The sequence below is a fragment of the Trachurus japonicus genome, chromosome 17 (genome assembly GCF_045865225.1).
Source record: "Trachurus japonicus isolate A0001 chromosome 17, Traja_1.0".
Taxonomy (NCBI): Eukaryota; Metazoa; Chordata; class Actinopteri; order Carangiformes; family Carangidae; genus Trachurus; species Trachurus japonicus.
This window is the reverse complement of record NC_140923.1, coordinates 18,553,096-18,573,202: the sequence shown is the minus strand read 5'-3', so window position 1 is coordinate 18,573,202 and position 20,107 is coordinate 18,553,096. Positions and strand designations below refer to the sequence as shown.

At 43.4% G+C, this 20,107-nt stretch overlaps 1 protein-coding gene across 3 annotated transcripts in view; it reads left to right on the top strand.

Annotated features, from left to right (window-relative positions):
- Window positions 1-20,107, top strand: part of ephb1 (EPH receptor B1) — a 164,256-nt gene that overhangs the window by 83,710 nt on the left and 60,439 nt on the right. For all 3 annotated transcript variants that reach the window (XM_085805599.1, XM_085805597.1, XM_085805596.1), the window contains one exon: window positions 19,903-20,058. In XM_085805599.1, the coding sequence (XP_085661725.1) occupies window positions 19,903-20,058 (156 nt within the window). The remainder of the gene's footprint in view (window positions 1-19,902; window positions 20,059-20,107) is intronic.

Genomic DNA, 20,107 nt, shown 5'->3' with positions numbered 1-20,107 from the left:
GTATTGGAGAGATAAGAGAATCTAACTGAAATTATGTAAGATATATTCAGAATATTAATACAGAGAAGCAGTGGCAGTATTTAGATAAATTAAACTTAAAGTTTGACTTTGGAGTCCAAACTTTTGGTTTTACAGTTTTCTTTCCCAGTGGCAGTTTGATTACTTCTTTATGTCTCATCTGAGTGTAAAAGATCTGGCAGACAGGATCCACAAAGGCCCGGTAAGCTATTAGAGCCAATTCCAGCCCATTTGGCCTTGTCTGCTTCGGTTCCACAGAGTTTACTTCATTTGCAGAGAAGCATCCGTGTGTACTTAGTGACACGCACAGCCACACACCTCTACACACACATACATGCACACACACACACACACACACACACACACACACATACAGACACAACAGCATCTTTTAAGTCACCTTGAAGTCCAATTAAGTAAAGGTCTGAGTCTTCCCGTTCTTATTAGTGGTATGGCAGTGAGGACCGGCGTGATGAAGACAAAAATGGAGTAGTGGGATGAAGAGACAGAGAAAAGCAATAAGAAAGAGCAGAGAGTGAAAGACTTCTTGTTTCCATGGGTCTCAATAGGCTGAATAGGGGGATGGCAGAGAGCAGTGGTGAAAGAGTGTGACCCAAACAAAGACTCTTTGAATTTAGGGTCCAAACAGAGTGTTGGTAATGACCCCAAACACAGATGCGCTCATCTCACTGCAACGACAGAGTCAGTCCCTAATGATGTGAGGGGAAGAGAGATTTTCTTCACACACAATGGAAATACCCACCACACACAGAGTTGTTCTTATCCCCCATGGAGAGACACATATTCCTGCGCCTATTATTTTTCACTCTCTCTGTCTTTCCTTTCAGCCACTATTTTCTTTTTTCTCTCTTTTTTTTGTCAGGTTCTCTAACCTTCGGTTCCTTTCAGGCCATGTGTTTGGTGACTGGGCTTTTTCCTCTAAGCTTGCCATTGTCATCCCTGACTCTTTCCCCTTATAGTTGCTGTACAAACTTTCTAAAGGAGGCTCCACTTTGACCCAACATCTCTTGCAATCTCCCTCTCCCTCTCCTCTCCTCTCCTCTCCTCTCCTCTCCCCTCTCCTCCTCTTTCCTCTCCCCTCTCCTCCTCTTTCCTCCTCTCTTCCTCCTCTTTCCTCTCCTCTCTCCTCCTCTTTCATCTCCTCTCCTCTCCTCTCCTCTTTCCTCTCCCCTCTCCTCCTCTCTTCCTCCTCTTTCCTCTCCTCTCTCCTCCTCTTTCATCTCCTCTCCTCTCCTCTCCTCTCCTCTCCTCTCCTCTCCTCTCCTCTCCTCTCCTCTCCTCTCCTCTCCTCTCCTCTCCTCTCCTCTCCTCTCCTCTCCTCTCTCCTCTCCTCTCCTCCCATCTCCTCTCCTCTCCTCTCCTCCCATCCCCTCTCCTCCGCTCTCCTCTCCTCCTCTAAGTGATGGACACAGGGTGTTGTGGGCAGTGAAACACACGGGGACACAAAGGCCCCCAACCATTCACCAGATGGCTGGGGCTCTGCTTAATTTGCCTATCTCACCCTCACTGGCAAAACACAAAAGCCCAGCGCTGTGGGAGCCTCCACTTCACCCTCTCACCCCAGCCGTGACCCCTCCCATCAATCAAACCCTTCACCTTATGCTTTCAAATTATGATTGCACATTTAAGAGCACAACAAAGACACCATCAATAATATGTCTGTCAGTGTTGTTTCTTAACAAGGAGACCCAAAAGTTAAATATCAAGAGAAATGTGAATTTGGACAGCGCATAGAAAACTCTTCACTCTTCTTGTGCCTTTCTGCCACCACAGCACACCACTCCTTTCTTCCTCCCTCTCCCTCCAGCAGCCAGTAATGACATGGTGAGACCCCCCCTCCCTCCCACAGTTTTGGAAAGTACAAACATTCCTCGCTCTCCATGGTCCGTCATTTGTTAATACTCCCTCTCCCCTCATCAGTGTCCATCAGTATTCACTGTTCCCCTAATAAAACAGCCAGGCCTGTTTGGTTTTGACAGCAGAGGGACACGTTTCAACATTTTAATTCTAGAAAATTGTCTCATCCCTTCCTGGAGGGTTATCAGCAGCAGGATGATAGATGTGGATTAGTCGAGGTTGTGTTGTGAAACTCGTGGACTTACAAATTAATTAGAATTGAATTGCAATTATACAAGGACCAATACACTTCTGTTCATTCCACATGCAGTGAGAGCTAGTCGACAAAGCAATCAGGAAGAATCTGGTTGTTTATCAGACTGATATGCAGAGTAAAGGGTCAGTACACCCAGTTTATTAGGCAACATTTTCTCACTTAACTCGCTGTCAGATATCCTCTTGTCACTAAGGCACACTACCTCTCAAGTAAAAACTAGTTAAAACCATGGAAGAGTGAAAAGATGTGTGCATGTGAAGTGATGGTGCTGTTGATGTCATTTTTGATGATTAAAACACCACAGACAAAATATAATTTTGACTTTATTGCATTGGTGTGACTTGGGTAAACTTTGGGTAAATGAAACTTTTAGCTGTGCAAAATGCAACTGAGTAAGAATTTGAATATGTTTTCTCATAGGCTGTTTCTAGGTGTCTTATATATATGTATATTTCCCAAACAGGAAATTATATATTTCAGTGCATCGCCTCCATGCTTTGTGTTGATTCCTTCTATCTGGATGGCCATGGCCATGCACGTAGAATTTACCACGTATACGATCACATCACTACAAGTTGAACTTTGTGTGTTCAATTTCATAACCAAATCATGTCTGACATAATTTTTCCACACTTGAACTATATAACATGACAGTAGTTATAGTTTAAGAGCTCCCCAAGTAACCCTGATTAAACATATGTGAAACACGCTGTGTAATCTATGTGATAATACCACATATTACCCTAAACCAACCAGGCTCCCTACGACTGGGCAGGTCAATATGAACACGACCTCAAAATGTTCACAATATGCAATTAACCAGTAATTAGACAACTCCTATAATCTGCATCGTGCTATGTCATCGTGCACGTGTAATTGCATGTTTTCATTGGCAGTAAACACAGCCTGTACTTTTCAGGGTCAGGGCATGTGGTTGTGCAGAAACCAGAGGAAACATCTCTTTTCAAAGTGACAGACAGGAAGAGCCAGTGAAGCCCAATCTGGCAGACACATCACTGTGACAAATTATTGATCTTGGCTTTGTTGTCTCTCCTCATACCAAGGACCTCCTGCTATGGCTGTCTTCTGAAAACGCCCACTGGAGAGGACATTGTGTGAATATTGAATCTTGAAAGCAAGACGGAGGAGAGGAGGAGTCTGTGTCTATCTATATGTGTGTGTGGGTTGAGGGGGCAGTGATTAAAAAAAAAGGAGATGGAGAAAAAAGAGAAAAAGAGTGACTTGGTAATCCTCTCTTTGAGCACTTTGGGCTTTGTGCTTCATTTGTTTACTGAGTTCCCACACTGGCTGGGGGGCTACAGCTTTTCTTCCAGGCTGGAATTAGCATAGCCAGACTTGTAGTCAGATCTGCATGGCACTTCATATGCAAGTGTGTGTGTATGTGCAGTTGAAATGAGGCAGGAGCTTAGCGTATCCTCATTGGCTGGGTCATACCGACTTTAATGAAATCTTCAAAGTGTGCGTGGTTTTATAGAGTCTAATCAAGCATGCTAACCTCTCAGACTGTCTTTCTTTTGCCTGCATTTTGCAATGTAAACCCATCACATGCTCATCATGCTTCCACTGTGTGCTGAGTGGGAACAGCGTCTGTGTCAACAGGTTGAGTGCTGCCTACGTGTTGCAGTGGACAGTACAGTGTCTCTTGTTTGGAGGTTGGATTGATTGCATTTATTGTGCACTGAGGAGATTGAGTAACACATGAGTGCTACAAAAAAAATACACATGACAGGTGATTAAAATGGCAAAAACTGAATAATAATAAGATAGAAAAATACAGTTATTTTGTGCATTATGCAATATTCACATTCAAGTCCTCACGAATCAAATCAGTAATAATCAGACTCTGTTCAGTTCATGTTTGGCGCTTAAAGAGGGGAACCTTTGCACACCGTTGCAACAGCTTAAATGATGTGATGGACAGTTCAGACAATATATAAAGCCCTGATGTCTGACTACCTACTGTGTCAGAGATGATAGCTTATGATTATGTTTGGTTCACTGACTCTCCTTTCTCTCCTCTGCTTTAGAGAAGGGTGAAGAAACATTTTTCAGCAGACGGGGACTAGTATTACCGACCATTGGAATTAGGCTACCTTGTGACACTTACACTGTCCTGTTAATGGAAACAGATTAATCTACTGTCCCATCCTACTATAGCGTTTAGTTTACTGGTGCAATGTTGGTTGTAAAAGCAATTGATTTCATTGATTTCACAGCCAAGATATGTAATGTAGCCTCAACTCACATCTCTGTTTTCTTGCTAGGCTGCCTCTGAAAACAGGATGTTGTGTTTCCTCTACTTGATTGACAGTTATCCCCGCGGCATATTATGCAGTTAGCAATAACATTTTAATAACGCTCTTCTGTTTTGAAGGGGCAATAACTTGGACGACATGTTGAAGAGAAAGTTTATAGTAACCCACTACATCTAACCACAGGGTTCGCCTATGATTAGTGAACACTACAGGAGGAGAGATATTTAATCTAAGAAATAACCTGTTATTAGGTGGATTTGATTAAATTTGATGCACCTAGAGATACTTGTGTAACTTTTCTCTCCAACACTGTTTCATGATGTCTATGCGCAGTGCTTACAAATACAAAAAGCCCTCTGTGAAAGAGCAAAGATGGTATCTTAGTGCTGGGCCAGCGTTACTGTAGAGCTCGGCCAGACTGCACAGTGGTATGCTTCTCAAAAAGAATGATATCTGATTAGTCCAAGTCAGAATAGAGGCAGAAGCTGACAAACAAATGGATTTGCTGCGCCTAGAATGTTCTCTGGGGGAGCTGGATGGGCCGAGATACAGAGACGCTGCCTTTGTGTCGGAGCCAGCGTGAAGCATAATAAGACCCTTTGGGGAATGAACCAAACACAGACTGATAGGGACACAAAGGCACACATGCTCATACACTCAGTCAATTTCACAATCTCTCCGCCTCTCTCTCCATCTCTCTTTTCCACCTTAGCTATCTTTCTCTCTTTCTTCCTTGTAAACTGACCTTTACATTACTGCCTACTGCGGCCGGCCTATCATTATGTGTTTTGGCTTTGCAGGGCTTGAGTTTCTTGACTCTTGCCAAGTTTATTGTGTCAGCCAAGTGTTATGTCAGACTCGCACAAACAGGATTCACAGCCCTTTTTTATAAGGATATAATTGTGTGTGCGTACGTACGTGCGCGTACGCATGCTCGTACGTGAATACGTGCGCGTCTGTGTGTGCTTCACACCCATCATGGCATGAATGGGCCAGCAAATCCTATTCCCTCCCTCTCTTGTTTTCCCTTCTCTATCTCATCTTTTCTGCCTCTTTAATTCCCTCTCTACCTCTGTCCTCCTCTCGTGTTCTGCTAGGAGAGCAGTCGTACAGGGAGTGCGACAATAGGGGTATTAACCAAATGTATATTGAGCTTGCCTGACTCGCGCAGTCAATGTGGTGCTTTTACCTCCCTAATACCATGTGAATAGGGCTGCTGCTCCCTGAGAAACGCCTCTTTGAGCACTCGGAGTAAGGGGGCCCTTTTACTGCCTCTCGTGACCTGGGTCCACGTTTCCTGCGCTGGCCCCATCTCAGCGCACACAGTTCTTCATTTTCATAAGCACTTAATCTGGATTGGAAGCCTCTCCATTGTGGAAATGGTTCGAGATGGGGGCCTCGACCAGACAAAGAGACCCATATTCCCATTCGTTCGCACAGAGCCTTTAGCAGCAGCGGCTAATTGTTGTACAGAGAGGTAAGAATGATGGGATGTTGAGCGGGCATCGTGCTTAACACTGCCCCCTGTGAAATAGGAATGTGACGACGAGGAAGATGAATGTAGACTTGAGGGGCAGACATAGGAGAAGAGATACCTTGTAAAAAAAAGAAGAAAAGAATTATCCACCTCTCACAGTTTATTCATCATTTGATCCAGGTCAGAACGGATCCTGTGATGCCGGCTGATCGTAAAGTTTGGTTTGATTCCTCTAGGTTACAATGCATAAGACTTTGGAGCTGGAATGTGTAACAAACTCAGAGTGAAGCTTTGAAGTTTAATGCTGTTGCCCTGGGCTACTTAGCTCCAGGGTCAAATGAGATTAGACCCTTGATCTGTGTTAGCGCCTTCTGATCTGTCGGATCGCAGCGTAGAGGTGTGCGTGTGTGTGTCTGTGTGTTTTTGCGGGCATATGTGCGTATTGTATGTGTCTGCGTGAAATATGACTGAATGTTTGTGTTGTTGAGTCTGCATGTGTGAAAGGATTTGCATATCTATGGAGTGTTGCCTAATTCAAACTCTGGTTTCGCTTCTACATTTTCATGTGTGTGCGAAACACCCATATGTTGGTGTGCTTCCATAGTGTTCTCCCCCCAGATATGGGTTGTCGGCTAATTAGTAGTGTTGTTAGCTTGATCTGTGTGCTTTGTTGGTGTGTCTTTGCAAAGCACATTCTCTCTCTCTTTCCCTCTTTCTCTTTCTCTCTTTCTCTTTTTCTCCGACCATCTCTCTCTCTCTCCGTTTCTGTCTCCCTGCTCACTGCCCCGGAACACCTTAATCCAGTGTGAAAGCAATTGGCTCTCTCAGATCTAATCAATAGAGGGCCAGGGCAGTGAGCCAGGGGGAACATCTCTGGCCCCTGCTCAGCTACAATCAATTTAGAACCATCGATTCAGTGATTGAAATACAAAGAGCAGACTTGCTGGACCGTACAGGTGCTTTAGTGTTTGGGTGTGCCAACATGTTATATATCTCCCTGTGTGAGCATTTCTCTGTATTTATGTGTTTTTGTGAGTGTGTGCATGCGTGCGTGGGTGCGTGCGTGTGTGTTGTGTAATGCCGTATGCGTGTAGGTGAGCATGTGTGTAAATTTCTTTGTGTGTGTGTGTGTGCGTATATGGATAGTATGATTTATTTTCGAGCCATCTGTAGTAAAGTGGGAATGGCATTTAATCTAGCACCTCTGAGACCGAGCCAAGAAAAAAAAAATCACTCCTAATCCAATATGTCCTGCCCAGGGAAGGTGTGTTTTCCAAGGTGTCTGTGTATGTGTGTGTGCGTGTGTATGCAAGGTCTTTACATTTGTGTGCACCCAAGGGTTCCCTCCAGTACTCCCCACATGTCAAAGCAGGTGTGTTCGTACGCCCCGTGTGTTGACAGATGAACGGTAGACTATGGGCATGTTTTTGGATCCATTCAGACTTTAACAGGCCCTTGCATAATATTTGCATGCAAATGTACAGAATGATGTGTGCATGGATATTGACATGTGAGAGCGCACATGATATCTACAGAGATGTGTCTATCTAACTTTCCTCCACTATGCTTTGCATATGTTATGTGTGAATTCATGCATACAGTATATGTCAGTTCGCATCATATTATTCTGACCTGGCTTTTGCAGTTATACTCTGCCATATACATTCATTTGTGCAATTTGTGGCTATGCAGTAACAGCAGTGTATATCGTATATGGCACTATGTGTGTAATTGTATTTGATGCAAGTTCCATTCATGCTGAATGTTTACTTGCACAACTATAATCAGCCATAGGACATCAGCTACAGCCACTCTGCATTAGTAAATGAAGTGAACAGTCACTGAAGTTGTTGCCTTCACCACAGTGTGTATATAATCTGCTGCTCTGCCTTCAAGTAGAGTATACTATGTTTGAGGGAAGGAAAGAGTCCAGGTTTGAACAGCTCACTACAAACCTGGACCTGTTTTTATAAACCTTTATTGTGTCAGGGGATGTTTGGATGTGTGTGTGTGTTCTGCTGGAGCTGATTCGATGATGGACATAAAACATCAGAAATCACATTTCTCTTTTGTGTGTCTTGCTCTCAACCTACATACAGTACAGCACAGCCCACCCCCTCTCTTTCTCTCTGTCTTTCAACCACACGCAAACACACACACACACACACACCATACCTTTGTCAGCCCTTACCCTCGTGTTAATGGCTTTCTGCCATTTATACTCTTAATCCAGTTTCCCAGGTGTTTTTGTTATGCTTTTCTCCCTAATTCTCTGCTAGACAAGGTGTTGATGTCTTTCACAAAGTCCACAATGTCATGAGGCCTAATGAGAATGTGCCACACACACTCTGTCCTTTAAGTCAGCTGCTTCCCTTTGCTCCCCATTTACTGTGCACTTTGATTAACACTGCAGAGGTGAAGTGAAGCTGAAATTTCTGTAGCTTGCCTTTAGTTTAATCTGGGTTTTAAACATTATTATGAGTGTGATTCTGATTATTATGATGATAATCAATAATTATACTGAAATATTTTGTACTTTATTACTTCCTAGCCCTCATATTACAACATTTTATTGATAATTATAGCATTTATAGGAGTCTCATTATAATCCGCTGTCAGTATAACCCATTATTAAACAGTTCACTGAAGCTGCTTTGATGCTTAGAAATCTCCGCTCCACCTGGTGACTTCCAGCTGCTCTGCTGGCTTTCTTGTTTTGTTTTGTTCTGCTTTGTTTTGTTTTCTCTTTTTCCTCCAATACCCTGGTCATCCATCAACACCAGTCCATCACTGTCCATCATCTGAATGTCTCACTTCCGGTCTCCACCTGTCTGAGATGTGCACATAAGTGTGAAGAGGTCCCACATGCATGTGCCCCCTCAGGGCACACACACACACACACACACACACATGCAGTCACACAGAATGAACACATATGTTTGCCAGTTTCATAGCTCAGGGCGTATTGACTAGCGCTGGCTGATAAAGGTCAGTTCTGTCCAGATTTGGACAGGTGAGGTGGGGGCTCATCACACACACACACACACCTTCTCTGTATGTTAGTGTGTGTCTGTTTGTCTGCAACAGGATACATTTTTCTGATAAGGTTGTATGGAGGTCATGGGGATGTGAATAAGACGTGAATTTAGATGTGCTGTCGACTCAGTTACCGTCAGAGAATTTCATGACTGCAGGTGCATCGTGTGCCAGCGAGTGGGGTCAGTCTCTGTTCATTCACACGATGCATCTGAATACTTTGATGAACACATCTGTTTGTCTTTGTACGTCATTCATCTATTGAGTTTTCTGGTCATGCCTGGGCCTGATGGCCACAGAATTGTTGTTTTTGTATTTATAAAAGCACACCCATCCGGAACTATGAATGGAGCTGTCTCTGTTGGGCAGGACAGATGCATAGTTGCTCTAAACAGCATTTATTATCCAGCCTTTTTTATTCCCCGTTGCCTATTGTCATCCTTCGAAATAATAGCTCGGCTGCACTAAGTATGCAATGAGAAATGGCTGCTTTGCACAACACACATATTGTTGGACTCTGCCACCGACAATTTGAGTGACAAGATGCACTCCTGAGTGCTTTCTCACTTTATTTTGTTCTCACTTCCCCACTTCTCTGTCTCTACCTTTCTCACACCCTTATTTCCCTGATCCTGGTCACATTTCCTCTCCCACGCTTTACACATAATTTGTGCTTTCTCTTTTGATGCAGAGCATTTTATCATTACTTTCCATTAGGCATAATAGCAGCAGGGGCAATGAACGACAGACATGCTGGTACAGCTGGAGGAATATCCCACTGGTGAATGCATAATTGTATTAATCTAGCTATTTTTTGAGATAGCTGATGTTATCACCATCTGCGGGTGCAGCACTGCTCCTGACCACCTCACAGTCACTTTTCTTTTTTGCTCACGCCACCCCTCCACTCCACTGTTCTCCAACCTCACCTTTCCCCCTCTCGTCCTATCATCAGTGATGCATTCTGCAGCCCGAGGGCAGCCTCTAAGCTCGCTATTGGATTTCAAAAAGCCAGACTTATGTTTTTTTCCTCTCCTCTCCTTGTTGTCATCTACAACCAGATCCACTCCACAGCTAACCTCCGGCCTCTGACTGCGACTGATAGCCCTCTTGCCATGTGTGAAAATGTCAGCATGAGCTTGACAGGGTGCAGGCGCTTCCTACTTGGTCATAGGTTGGGGATGGAAGGGCCTCCTATGGTTACACTCTTTCAGATCATCGGTGGGAAGAGTAGGCAGTGTTCAGCTGTGTGATTCCACCAAGGGTGCTTGTCTTTGCCAGAATATTTTGGTGTAAACATTGTGTTATGTACGCTCAATTAAGAATCAAATTAGGGAATGGTAAACAGTGAAGAGACCTTTGTTTTCCAGTTGTTTTATCATTCTACTCCGCCGCTACAGTCAGTCGTGCATAATTACTCACCCCCTTCACAGGCCTCTACACTTATTACCGGGGCCTCAATGCTGAGCCAAGGGGCTGGGCATTTTGGGATACATGGGTATTTGAAGCTATTGTTAGACCTTGCTACGATTCACAAAGCATTTTAACATAAAATTCACTGGTGAGGGAGTGATGAGGGCTTTACAGCTAGATTTGGACGGAGGTAAGGTATTTACCACTGTATTAGCATTCATTATTCTTTCATCAAAATGTAAATATACCATATTAATCCAAATACTTTCTGGTTTAATTTCTCCTGACACTACAGTGCTTCTAGTTCTTAAAACAGTTTTCCAGGAGCTTTTTGCTTGATGCACTAACAGTGTTGCCACTTGCCACTGTTCTAAAGCATTTCCTTTGCTAATGTTGAGATGAATTATGCATGGCCACTATTTGTGAAACAATAAATTGCCGTAACGGTTCGTGGTATTTTCTTGTATTAAAAAAAAAATCACCAATTTTGTGTCCATCTCAGAAAATATAGTCCAGGTGATGTTAACTCCTCCTGAGAGTCTTGTTCTCCATCACAAAACAAGTCTCCCTGCGACACAAGCACACATGCCTCATACCACCTCTGTTGACTCACTGTCCGTCTGTTTGGGTGATATTTTGGTGAAAGATTTGTAGCTACCAGCAGGTAGGTTGTTCCCTTGAACACAGCTGCTGTGCAGCAGTCACTCAGCAGTTTAGAGTTCACTGCCTTTGAATTGAAAATAGGACAACTGGGACAAATATAAAAAATTGAGGATATGTGTAAAAACCTGTGCAAATAAATTTATTTTTCTCTTAATTAGTACACAGAATTGAAATGAAGTAGCCGGCAATAAAGAATATCAGGCCATGGGTCCAGATCATCTTGGCTAAGGGGCTGCATGTCAAATTCCTTGTAACTCTGCACCAACAAAAAGTGACTCTAATCCTAATTAGTAGCAATATTCAGTCAATATATAATACAGGTTACGGCAATGTCAAGCAATTTAGCAGAAAGCCTCCACAGACATACAAATTCCAATAAACATCTAAAATTAGAATTGACTAATGTCTCTCTCAGTTAAATAACAAGATTTTAGTTTGTTTCGTAGCTGCTTCTTAATTATATTAAACTTAACAAACATTCTTAACCAAACAATCAACAATATTTACAAAGTTCATTGTTTTCCTCTGCTGTTCTCTGTGATGACTGACAGATTACTGTGGCTATTCTGTGGGCTATGTGCTATGATAATGAAACTGTATCACTAGGTACATCTATAGCTGCAAACCTCTTGCTTGAAGCCACCTCCCAGATCTTTGATTGCATCCACTTTCTTTTTCAGTCACACATTCATGAAGAATTGGCAAAAAGAAAAAGTTACGTATTTCGCACATGACTCTATTTTAATGCAATAATCCCTGTTTCACTAGATGACTCCAGTGGCTGATGAATGGGTTTCTTACGGGGATTCTTACAATTCTTGATTTGACAAATTGTTTGCTCATCCAGGAATTTACAATTAGACATCTCTCTCCTTGATTCCCTCACATTGATCTATTGTTGACAATCTACAGTTTCTCATTGGGTTAAGATTTCCTCATGTCAGAACTAGGGAAAAAAAGGGAAAAGATTTGAGGGCTGTAAATGTAATAGACATTGTTGAGCAGAGCAACAGCAAAGGAGCAAAAAGAGCAAGAGTGGGCATCTTTGACTAACTGCTATAGATTAATTGATCTAGCCATGAAGTTAATGAGCTAGATCCTTTTTAAAAGAGACAAGTGCTGAGACAGAGGAAGCTAATGGTCTTGCACAACTTGGAGTGGTAAGAAAGAGAAAGCTATTTATCTTGAAAGATATACTTAATTCACTTTATGACAGAGTTGCTAGGTAATTGACAGGTCTTGTAATTGTTGATTTTAGAGCCTAATTCTGATCATCCTTCTTCGCACACTGTGATGAACTGACTGTTCAACACGAGACATAAACAGATGACTTTTGATTATAAAATCTAGATACCTGAATGGACATTTTTCTGAGATTGTGCTGATTTAATTTGACAATGAATATCCTTACATAATCACATCATTGTGTCTAAATTGGAAATGTAAGCAGCTTTTGTGTCCTCAGTTTGCTATCTGAGTGAATTTAGGTTGATCAAATCAATACTGCAATCATAATGCAATCAAACACTGACAATAAAACGCTCCTTGCTCGCGCAACTCCCCCTGACTGATTTCACCCCTCATCAAGTAACTCTGTATCTCAGTCTGTCTTGCCCCTCTCTGTTTTTTCTGTGATAGCTGGCAGTGGGCAATGAGCCCGCTAGTCCCCTGTTAGGTTCTGATTACAGTGTAGATTGTAGTGCAAGCACATGTTACTGCCTGCTGAGCGGCGATATGTTTCGGAGAGCAGTTCTCTCTACTACCTTGCCAGCCAGGATGGATTGGCACAGTGGAGTTTCCTGGAATACCAATGCCACCTCATATTCTCTATCTGTTCTCTCTGCTCCTCTCTGACCACTCCTTTATCTAAAAGATATGCCCGGTGCCTTGGCACATAGCTGCATCTTCCTGGAAATAAAATTGACCCGAAACCACTGTGGCAGGCGCGATACCGGGCGGCCGGCTGCCAATGCAACATTCGGTGATGACAAGGCCTGTGTGGAGCGAAGAGATTATATAGCTCCCTTGATCTGTATCTCGCTCATATTATGCACAGACATGCATACATTATGCACAGACATGCAGACACATGCGCACACATGCACATGCAAACTCATGGATGCACTCTCAGTAAGCCAGATTTCCCAGTCGGCTGGTCTGTCATTGGCCGGCTGTTCAAAGGGAAACTGTGGGCCAAAAAAATACTGGCTGTGTGGTTACCATGGTAACAGTCTGCCCAGGGGCGTGGGCTGTCTGCTAAATTGTTCGTTGGTTTGTTAAGGCTCAAAAACACACACACACACACACACACATTTTCACACACACATCGTACACACTTTAATTTTGACAGAACATGTCTTCATATATTCAGTGTCTCACAGATAAAATGCTCTGTTCATTAGCATTAGTGGCCAGACTGTGGGATATCACATCCGTATTAGAAACAGACTATTTTAGAGAAATCACACACAGGCTTATTTATTTTCTTTAGCTGGACACTGTCTCATCTTGTAGCTATTTTACTGCTGCACTGCCCTCTATTGAATCCAGTCCGACATGGCTTTCTTTTCTAGCACGATGTTCACATGCGTACAGGGATCATCTGTTATTATTTACTGAATATCACTACATCACTGGCTGCCAGATTAGTCTGTTTTTTACTCATTTCTCTCCCCGTAATGTGTAGACATTGCCTCCCTCTCCTCACACCAAGACCACACAGCAGTATGGCCCTCTGTGGAGTTACAAAGCCAGCCTAATTGGCAGATATCTCTGCTTACTTTAGGGGCTTTAAGCATTGTTCACCGGGGTTTCTGCAGCCTCAGACGTTGCCGAATTAGCTAGAGGACAGGTATGTGAAGATGGAGTGCTGTTTGGACTAAGGCAGCAGAAAGTTAAGAAGAGTTGTATATGGGTGAATTTATGTGTGCGTGTGTGTGGGTGAGTTTGTGTGTATGTGGGTGGTGGTGGTGGTAGGTGGAGGTGCATGTTTTAGCTTGGTAGAGGGGCTCTGACAGGGCCAGAATGGAGAGATGATTAATGATCGAGGGGGGAGTGTTCGGTGGGAGGAACCACAGCTCTTAACAAAAGCAGACAAGGTATGCTCCAAGCACTGCACTTTTTCTGCCATCCCTTTATTCCTGAGAAAACCTCTCTGGCCCTCTTTTATTCCGCCTTACATTCCTTCTCTCTGTGAGATTAGGAGGTGATGACAGGGGGTAGTGGTGAATTACACTGACCAGACTTTGCCAAGTGATGTCACTCCTGCGAGCCCTGGATGCCTTCAAGTTAGGGAAAAAAAAAAATGACCGCACACTTGTGAGAAGTTACATACATGGGAGTCCCAGATCTAGGACTGAAATATTTAGTCCTTTTTGACCCATGTTGGCAGTTTATGAGAAATATGCAAAACTGCTCTTGAATCAGTTTCTCTGAATGAATAAATCATAACCCTAAAAGGCAGTTTACCCCGACTTTTAATATCCTGCGGGCATTTTCTGATGATTCTGACAAGCCTTTGTTTCGAACCATGCCTCTGTCTCAAATAATTGTATTGTGTTTTTCAATGACCTTGTGGAGAAATGGAGCACCTGGGTTGGAAAAGCAGCTCATTACGCGGATTGTGGCTGGAAAATGAACAATGACAGAGGAGCGAGAGTGAATACCAATAGGCTGTGGCGGTGATTGCCTTTTTGTTTTAAGATGTTGGCTGTCCGGCCACGTTTTGCATCCCCTTTGTCAAACAAACATTCGTTTTTACCACTGGATTGATATTCTCAGATTTATCACTTGAACAAATCTATAGAGGCACGCACTTGGCGCGTACGTAGCCCCCCGCGGTTTGAGTGGGAGTGAGCTGTCTTTCTGAGTGACTGAGCAACAAAATTGCAAAATGGGGGTCAACTGGGGTCTTGACCCGATCATAAGCCTATCTGTATGAGTGTTTGTGAGTGAGTGGGTGTATGCATGACTCAAAAGCCTTTAAAGCCTGTGATCCATCCCATGTGATGGATGAGGGACGGGGTTAAGGGTGTTATTGGGGGGCTGAGAGTTGTACTTAAGGGTCACTGATGCTAACTCACAACTTTGTGCCCTTCTGTTGGTCACGCACCCTCTGTGCATAGTGTTTTAAATCCTCAGACAGGCAGAGCTGAAGCTGAGAGAGAGAGAGAAAAAAAAATACATTTGAGTTTCTTAATTCTCTCAAGCTACATTCTGCAGGAAAAATGCTGCATAGACTTCATCAGGGAAATCACTATTTTACTAAAGAAAATGTCTTAACACGAACCATAGCTTTGATGTGCTCTACTTTAGTGCTAATAGTCAATATTGCAGTGCGGGAGAAAGATTTTAAGAGAGAACTATCTCATATTACAGAATGGAACTCTCTCCTTTAAATCTCAGATTTATCACATAAGCTCGACTACCTTTCCACATCAACCGCTGCATACGTTTGATTTCATTTCCCACAATTTGCTGCCAAGCCATTTCTGGGGTTTTAAAGGCTCATACATACTTCAGAATGATGCCAAAAGAAAAGTCAGGGGAGGGCTTAGTGTACTGTGACTTTGATTGCGTTTGAGTAGCGAAAGCCATTTTCAAACCCATCTTGGTTCTAATCCTCTGCAGTTGCTTCCTGCAACTTGTAACTGTACGTTTCAGTTTTTTTTCTATTGTCTTGCGCACACCTGCTGATGCTTGCATGACAAGTTAATATAATTCTTGATCCACTGAGTCCATAAATCCCATGTTTCCAATTACCATGTGTTCTTATGGGCTCTATACATTTTACAACAGCACATTCTAAGCACATGCACCTTATGTGGCACAGTGCCAGCGTGCTTCCATGTATGATGTATTGCCTGCAGCGCACACTATATTATATACTCAGCAAGTGCACTGCTTAGTCTAACCTCGGAGCACCAGCTCACAGCTCTGCACACGATGAGACTGGCTCGGATTGCTGTATCTTCTCATGTGGCACTTGTCCTGGCCAATCAATACATCACTGTTGTGTAGAAAGAAGATCAAATGTTTGCTCCAAAATAACTTGGAATGTGTGATACACAAAACTGATTTACATGCTTGCGTGTCCAGATGGTGATTGTTGTCATTAACCGTAATCTTAAGAGGAAGAGCACCTGCTGGGAAAGTGACTGACAGCGAGGAGATCATCGTCTCATCTCTCCCGGTCAGGGTCGCCGTGGCATGAGGTCATCACAGTTAGACTGCGATGAGTAGCGAGCAGTGATCCACAGCTGCCACGCCGCTGTCAGCTCACTGCAGAGTGAACTTGAGACAGGGAGTGAGAGCAAGACGGGCAAAGTTAACAAGGATTCAAACCTGTCAGTCAAAGGCGAGAAAGCAACAAGGGGAGGAAAGGTGGAGGAAAAGAGAGAGAGCAATTCATTACCAGTGGGACAGACAAAAAAAGATGTGAGGGCAGAGAAGAAGTAAGAAGGAGAGAACAATGCAGAGAGAATCCTACAGAGACCACTTGAAAGGGAGGAATGTTTTGTTTCTGCATGCAGCCAGTTCAGCGGTGGGTTATTCTCCCACTGGGGAGACTAATTGCTTGTTGATCTAATGTTCTATCCCCTCCTGTCCCTGAAAACCAACACACTTGATGAGTGATGGGTCTATGTGTTTTTTTTCTTTTTCCCCTTCTGCGGGACAGGAACTCCTGGCCTCATCCAATCTAAATATTCACAAATCAGGGGGAAAGACTTTGGGCTCGGTTCCAAGTTCGATGAAGCATAACGCTACTCAGCCCACCGCTGCCTGCCCTCAGAACGAGACCTCTGAGGGTTTGCAAACATTGTTCACATCACTGTCTCGTTCTCTCTCTCTCTCTCTCTCTCTCTCTCTGGCTTTGTCCATATCTGTTGCTTCCTCCCTCTCGCTCTGTGAGGCAGATCAGTGAGCATCTAATTAATGAGTTTAATGTTACGATTCATGCACTTTTATGTGTCCATTAGAGAAAGAGCCTCGGCACCAAGGTAGAAGTTATAATTCAGATGGACGTTCATTCTCTGCTGTGTGTGGGTGTGTGTTGGGGGTGGGTTGCCTGTTTGTGTTTGCCTGGCTGTCACTTATCGCCCCCGTCCTGTAATGCTGATCGCAGCATCTCCAGTTGTCCAAGGAGGAGCCGGTAAATTATCTCAGGTTCTGTAGAACATAACGCTAGTCAAGTGGCGGAAAATGCGGGAGCGGCGTCTCATTTAATGGGGTCATCAGTGGCTACACGTGTCGTTGTGTAAATCAGTTCAGTAAATGCATTCTTGAAAGGTGAGGAGAGCGCTGAGTCCAGAACGGGAGTGTTTCTGGGAGTTATAAAGTGTGTGTGTGTGCGTTTGTTTGGGTGTGCGTTTAAGAGCATGTGTGTGCGTGCGTATATGCATTGTTCTGCCCACAATTTTTTCGCCTTGAGGCACTTCTGCAGCGCTGCTTTCTCAGACGGCTGATTCAGCACAGCTTCACCTTCTTTCTTCTTCACTGTTGTCCATTTATGAGCATCCAGGCCGGCTACTGTCTGTCTGTAAACACACAACCCGAGGGCAGAACCCAATGCACGCATTCTGCTCACACCCCATTAAACACACTCTGAACAACTTATTGTGATCCCTTTTCTTAAGAGTCAGGGCAATAGATTTGAAGCTTGCATGAGCGTGTGTGTGTGTGTGTGTGTGTGTGTGTGTGTGTGTGTGTGTGAGCCAGACGGCCATGTGCATGCGAGTGCTGCTTTGCTCTGCTCGCCCTGGTATATGAATTTTATACACCAAAGATGATGACACATAAGTTCTCTTCTGCTCTCCTGCTGAAAATGAATTTTTGATCTGTGTTTTATCGTCTTGTAATCTCTGATATCTTTGGAAGTTATTGCTTTATAAAACAGCGCTGCAGCTGGTTGGTGCTTCACCATATGACCACTGAGAGGTTTTAAGATTCTCTGTGTTCTTGTATTAAAGAGAGCTCAATCTCCTCACACATGAAATCTATATATTACAAATCAAGACAGGTTCTTCCATTTCCCACACACTTACAAGAAGAGGCTCACAGCCCCCTATAGAAACATTATTGACTTAACTGTACTCTCCCACAACCCCTATAGAACTTTTATATTCTTTCATACATGCATCTACAGCTGTGCAGTATCCACAGCGCAGCGATGTGTTTCGCTTGCGGAGATATCCTTGTGCACTGCAGCTGTGATCTGCCTCACAGCTCTGAGAGTTGTTTTATAAGCTGTTTGTGGTTGTTGTGGTCATGTATGTGTGTTTGTATGTGTTGGTCTGACCGTGTGCGGACAGTGTTGTGTGACTAGACATGAGGTCAGTCAGTTAGCCTCTGGCGTGTCTGTTGGCCACACTAAAGGAGATGGGAGCAATACCACTGTTGGGAGACAGCAGCTTGAGTTTGTGTGAATCTGCGTTTGTGTGTGTGTGTGTGTGTGCGTGTGTGCGTGACATCTCCTCTCTCTCATTCACTGGCTGTCTTTCTCACTTTTCCTTGATCTGTCTATCCCTCACTAACGGCCCTGAGAGGCAGGTTGAATGGTATGAATGGAGGAGTTATAAAAACAGGAAGCATAATAAAGTAGACGTCGGCTCCCAAACCTAACCTCTCAGTGCATTTTTTATTAATGAAGCATTACAATTTTTTAATTAAATCTTAAAAGCCTGTTGATACAAATGTCTAAAGGTTTTCCTCACATAGCAAGCGTTCTACAGTCTCTACTGTTTGACCCAGCAGTGAACAGGAATGAGCCCAACTCCTTGGTCGTTATTGCTTAAAATGATTCTCCGTTCGTCATAAATATTGGAATAGAGGGCACAACCATTTTGCGATGAGCAAATCTAATACTGACATTACCGATCTATTTTGCTTTTAATGTCTGAATCACTGCCTTCTACCAAACCTTTGTTCTTGATCAGTATCTAGGTTGCACGTACTTTAATTCTCCATAGCAATTGTCCTTTTTATATCCTATCCAATGCTGCTGTCATTGTAAAGTAAGAAAAGGAATTTAACTGGGTTTTTACACACACATAAGTATACCCTACATCCCATTTTTCAGCTGCAGCCAACCCTTTACAATCTTCAAACAGATGCAGCTGGAGAAACTGGAAGACGTTTGTCCCATTAAATTTATAACCCCTCCCCCTCTGTAGTGCAGCCACACCACAGTTTCCTCCCCCATCTGTAAGCCTGCTAAAATATTAAACATTTATCATAGTTATTATAGTCAGTAAATCCTTCCACACGGTGCAAAAAATCCCCCTCAGCTTTGTATTCTTTTGGGGATATGTGAGTAAATGGATTAGGTTATTGCCTGGACTAAGGCGCAGTGGTATCAGCCACAATAATCTTTGTCCTCCACCATGGCCATTAAGATTTATAACTCTGACCCATCATGGCGAATGATGACGTGAAGCCTTATGTTGCTTCATGTTCCTTTATGTCTTCTGTTTGAATTTCTACCCTGAGTACAGGGTAAACGCGACAGCTGGCTGCCAGCGGACCACAGGGAGAAGTGATATACTGTACAGTCAGTGGGCTCTATTCCCACCCGCAAAAAAAAAAACAAAATGAATAAAAAAATAAAAACCATGATGGAAAGGAGAGCAAAACAAATTAACCAAACATTTGCAAGCCGTTATCAAAATGACTAAACAGCCATGTAATATGATCAGAATACAAACTGAGAATGTGATAAATATTGTAGCTGGAGGTGAAAAATACAAACAAAAACTCTTCTCTGTCGCTGCATACATTTCTCACAAGATCCCAGGCTGATGCTTGGCTCATAGATTTTCTGTCTGTAATTTTCATTCATTTTGTAACATTGTTTTATTGTTTTTTTGTTTTTTTTTCTGTTCTCACAGCATGCCCACCGGGTACCTTCAAGTCAACCCAGGGTCCTGGTCTGTGTCTACAGTGTCCTCCTAACAGCCGCTCCACAGCTGAGGCTGCCACCATCTGCGTGTGCCGCAATGGCTACTACCGCGGAGATGCTGATCAGCCAGATGAACCCTGCACAAGTGAGTACATATGACATTACACACACACATTAACACTGTTGCACACTTG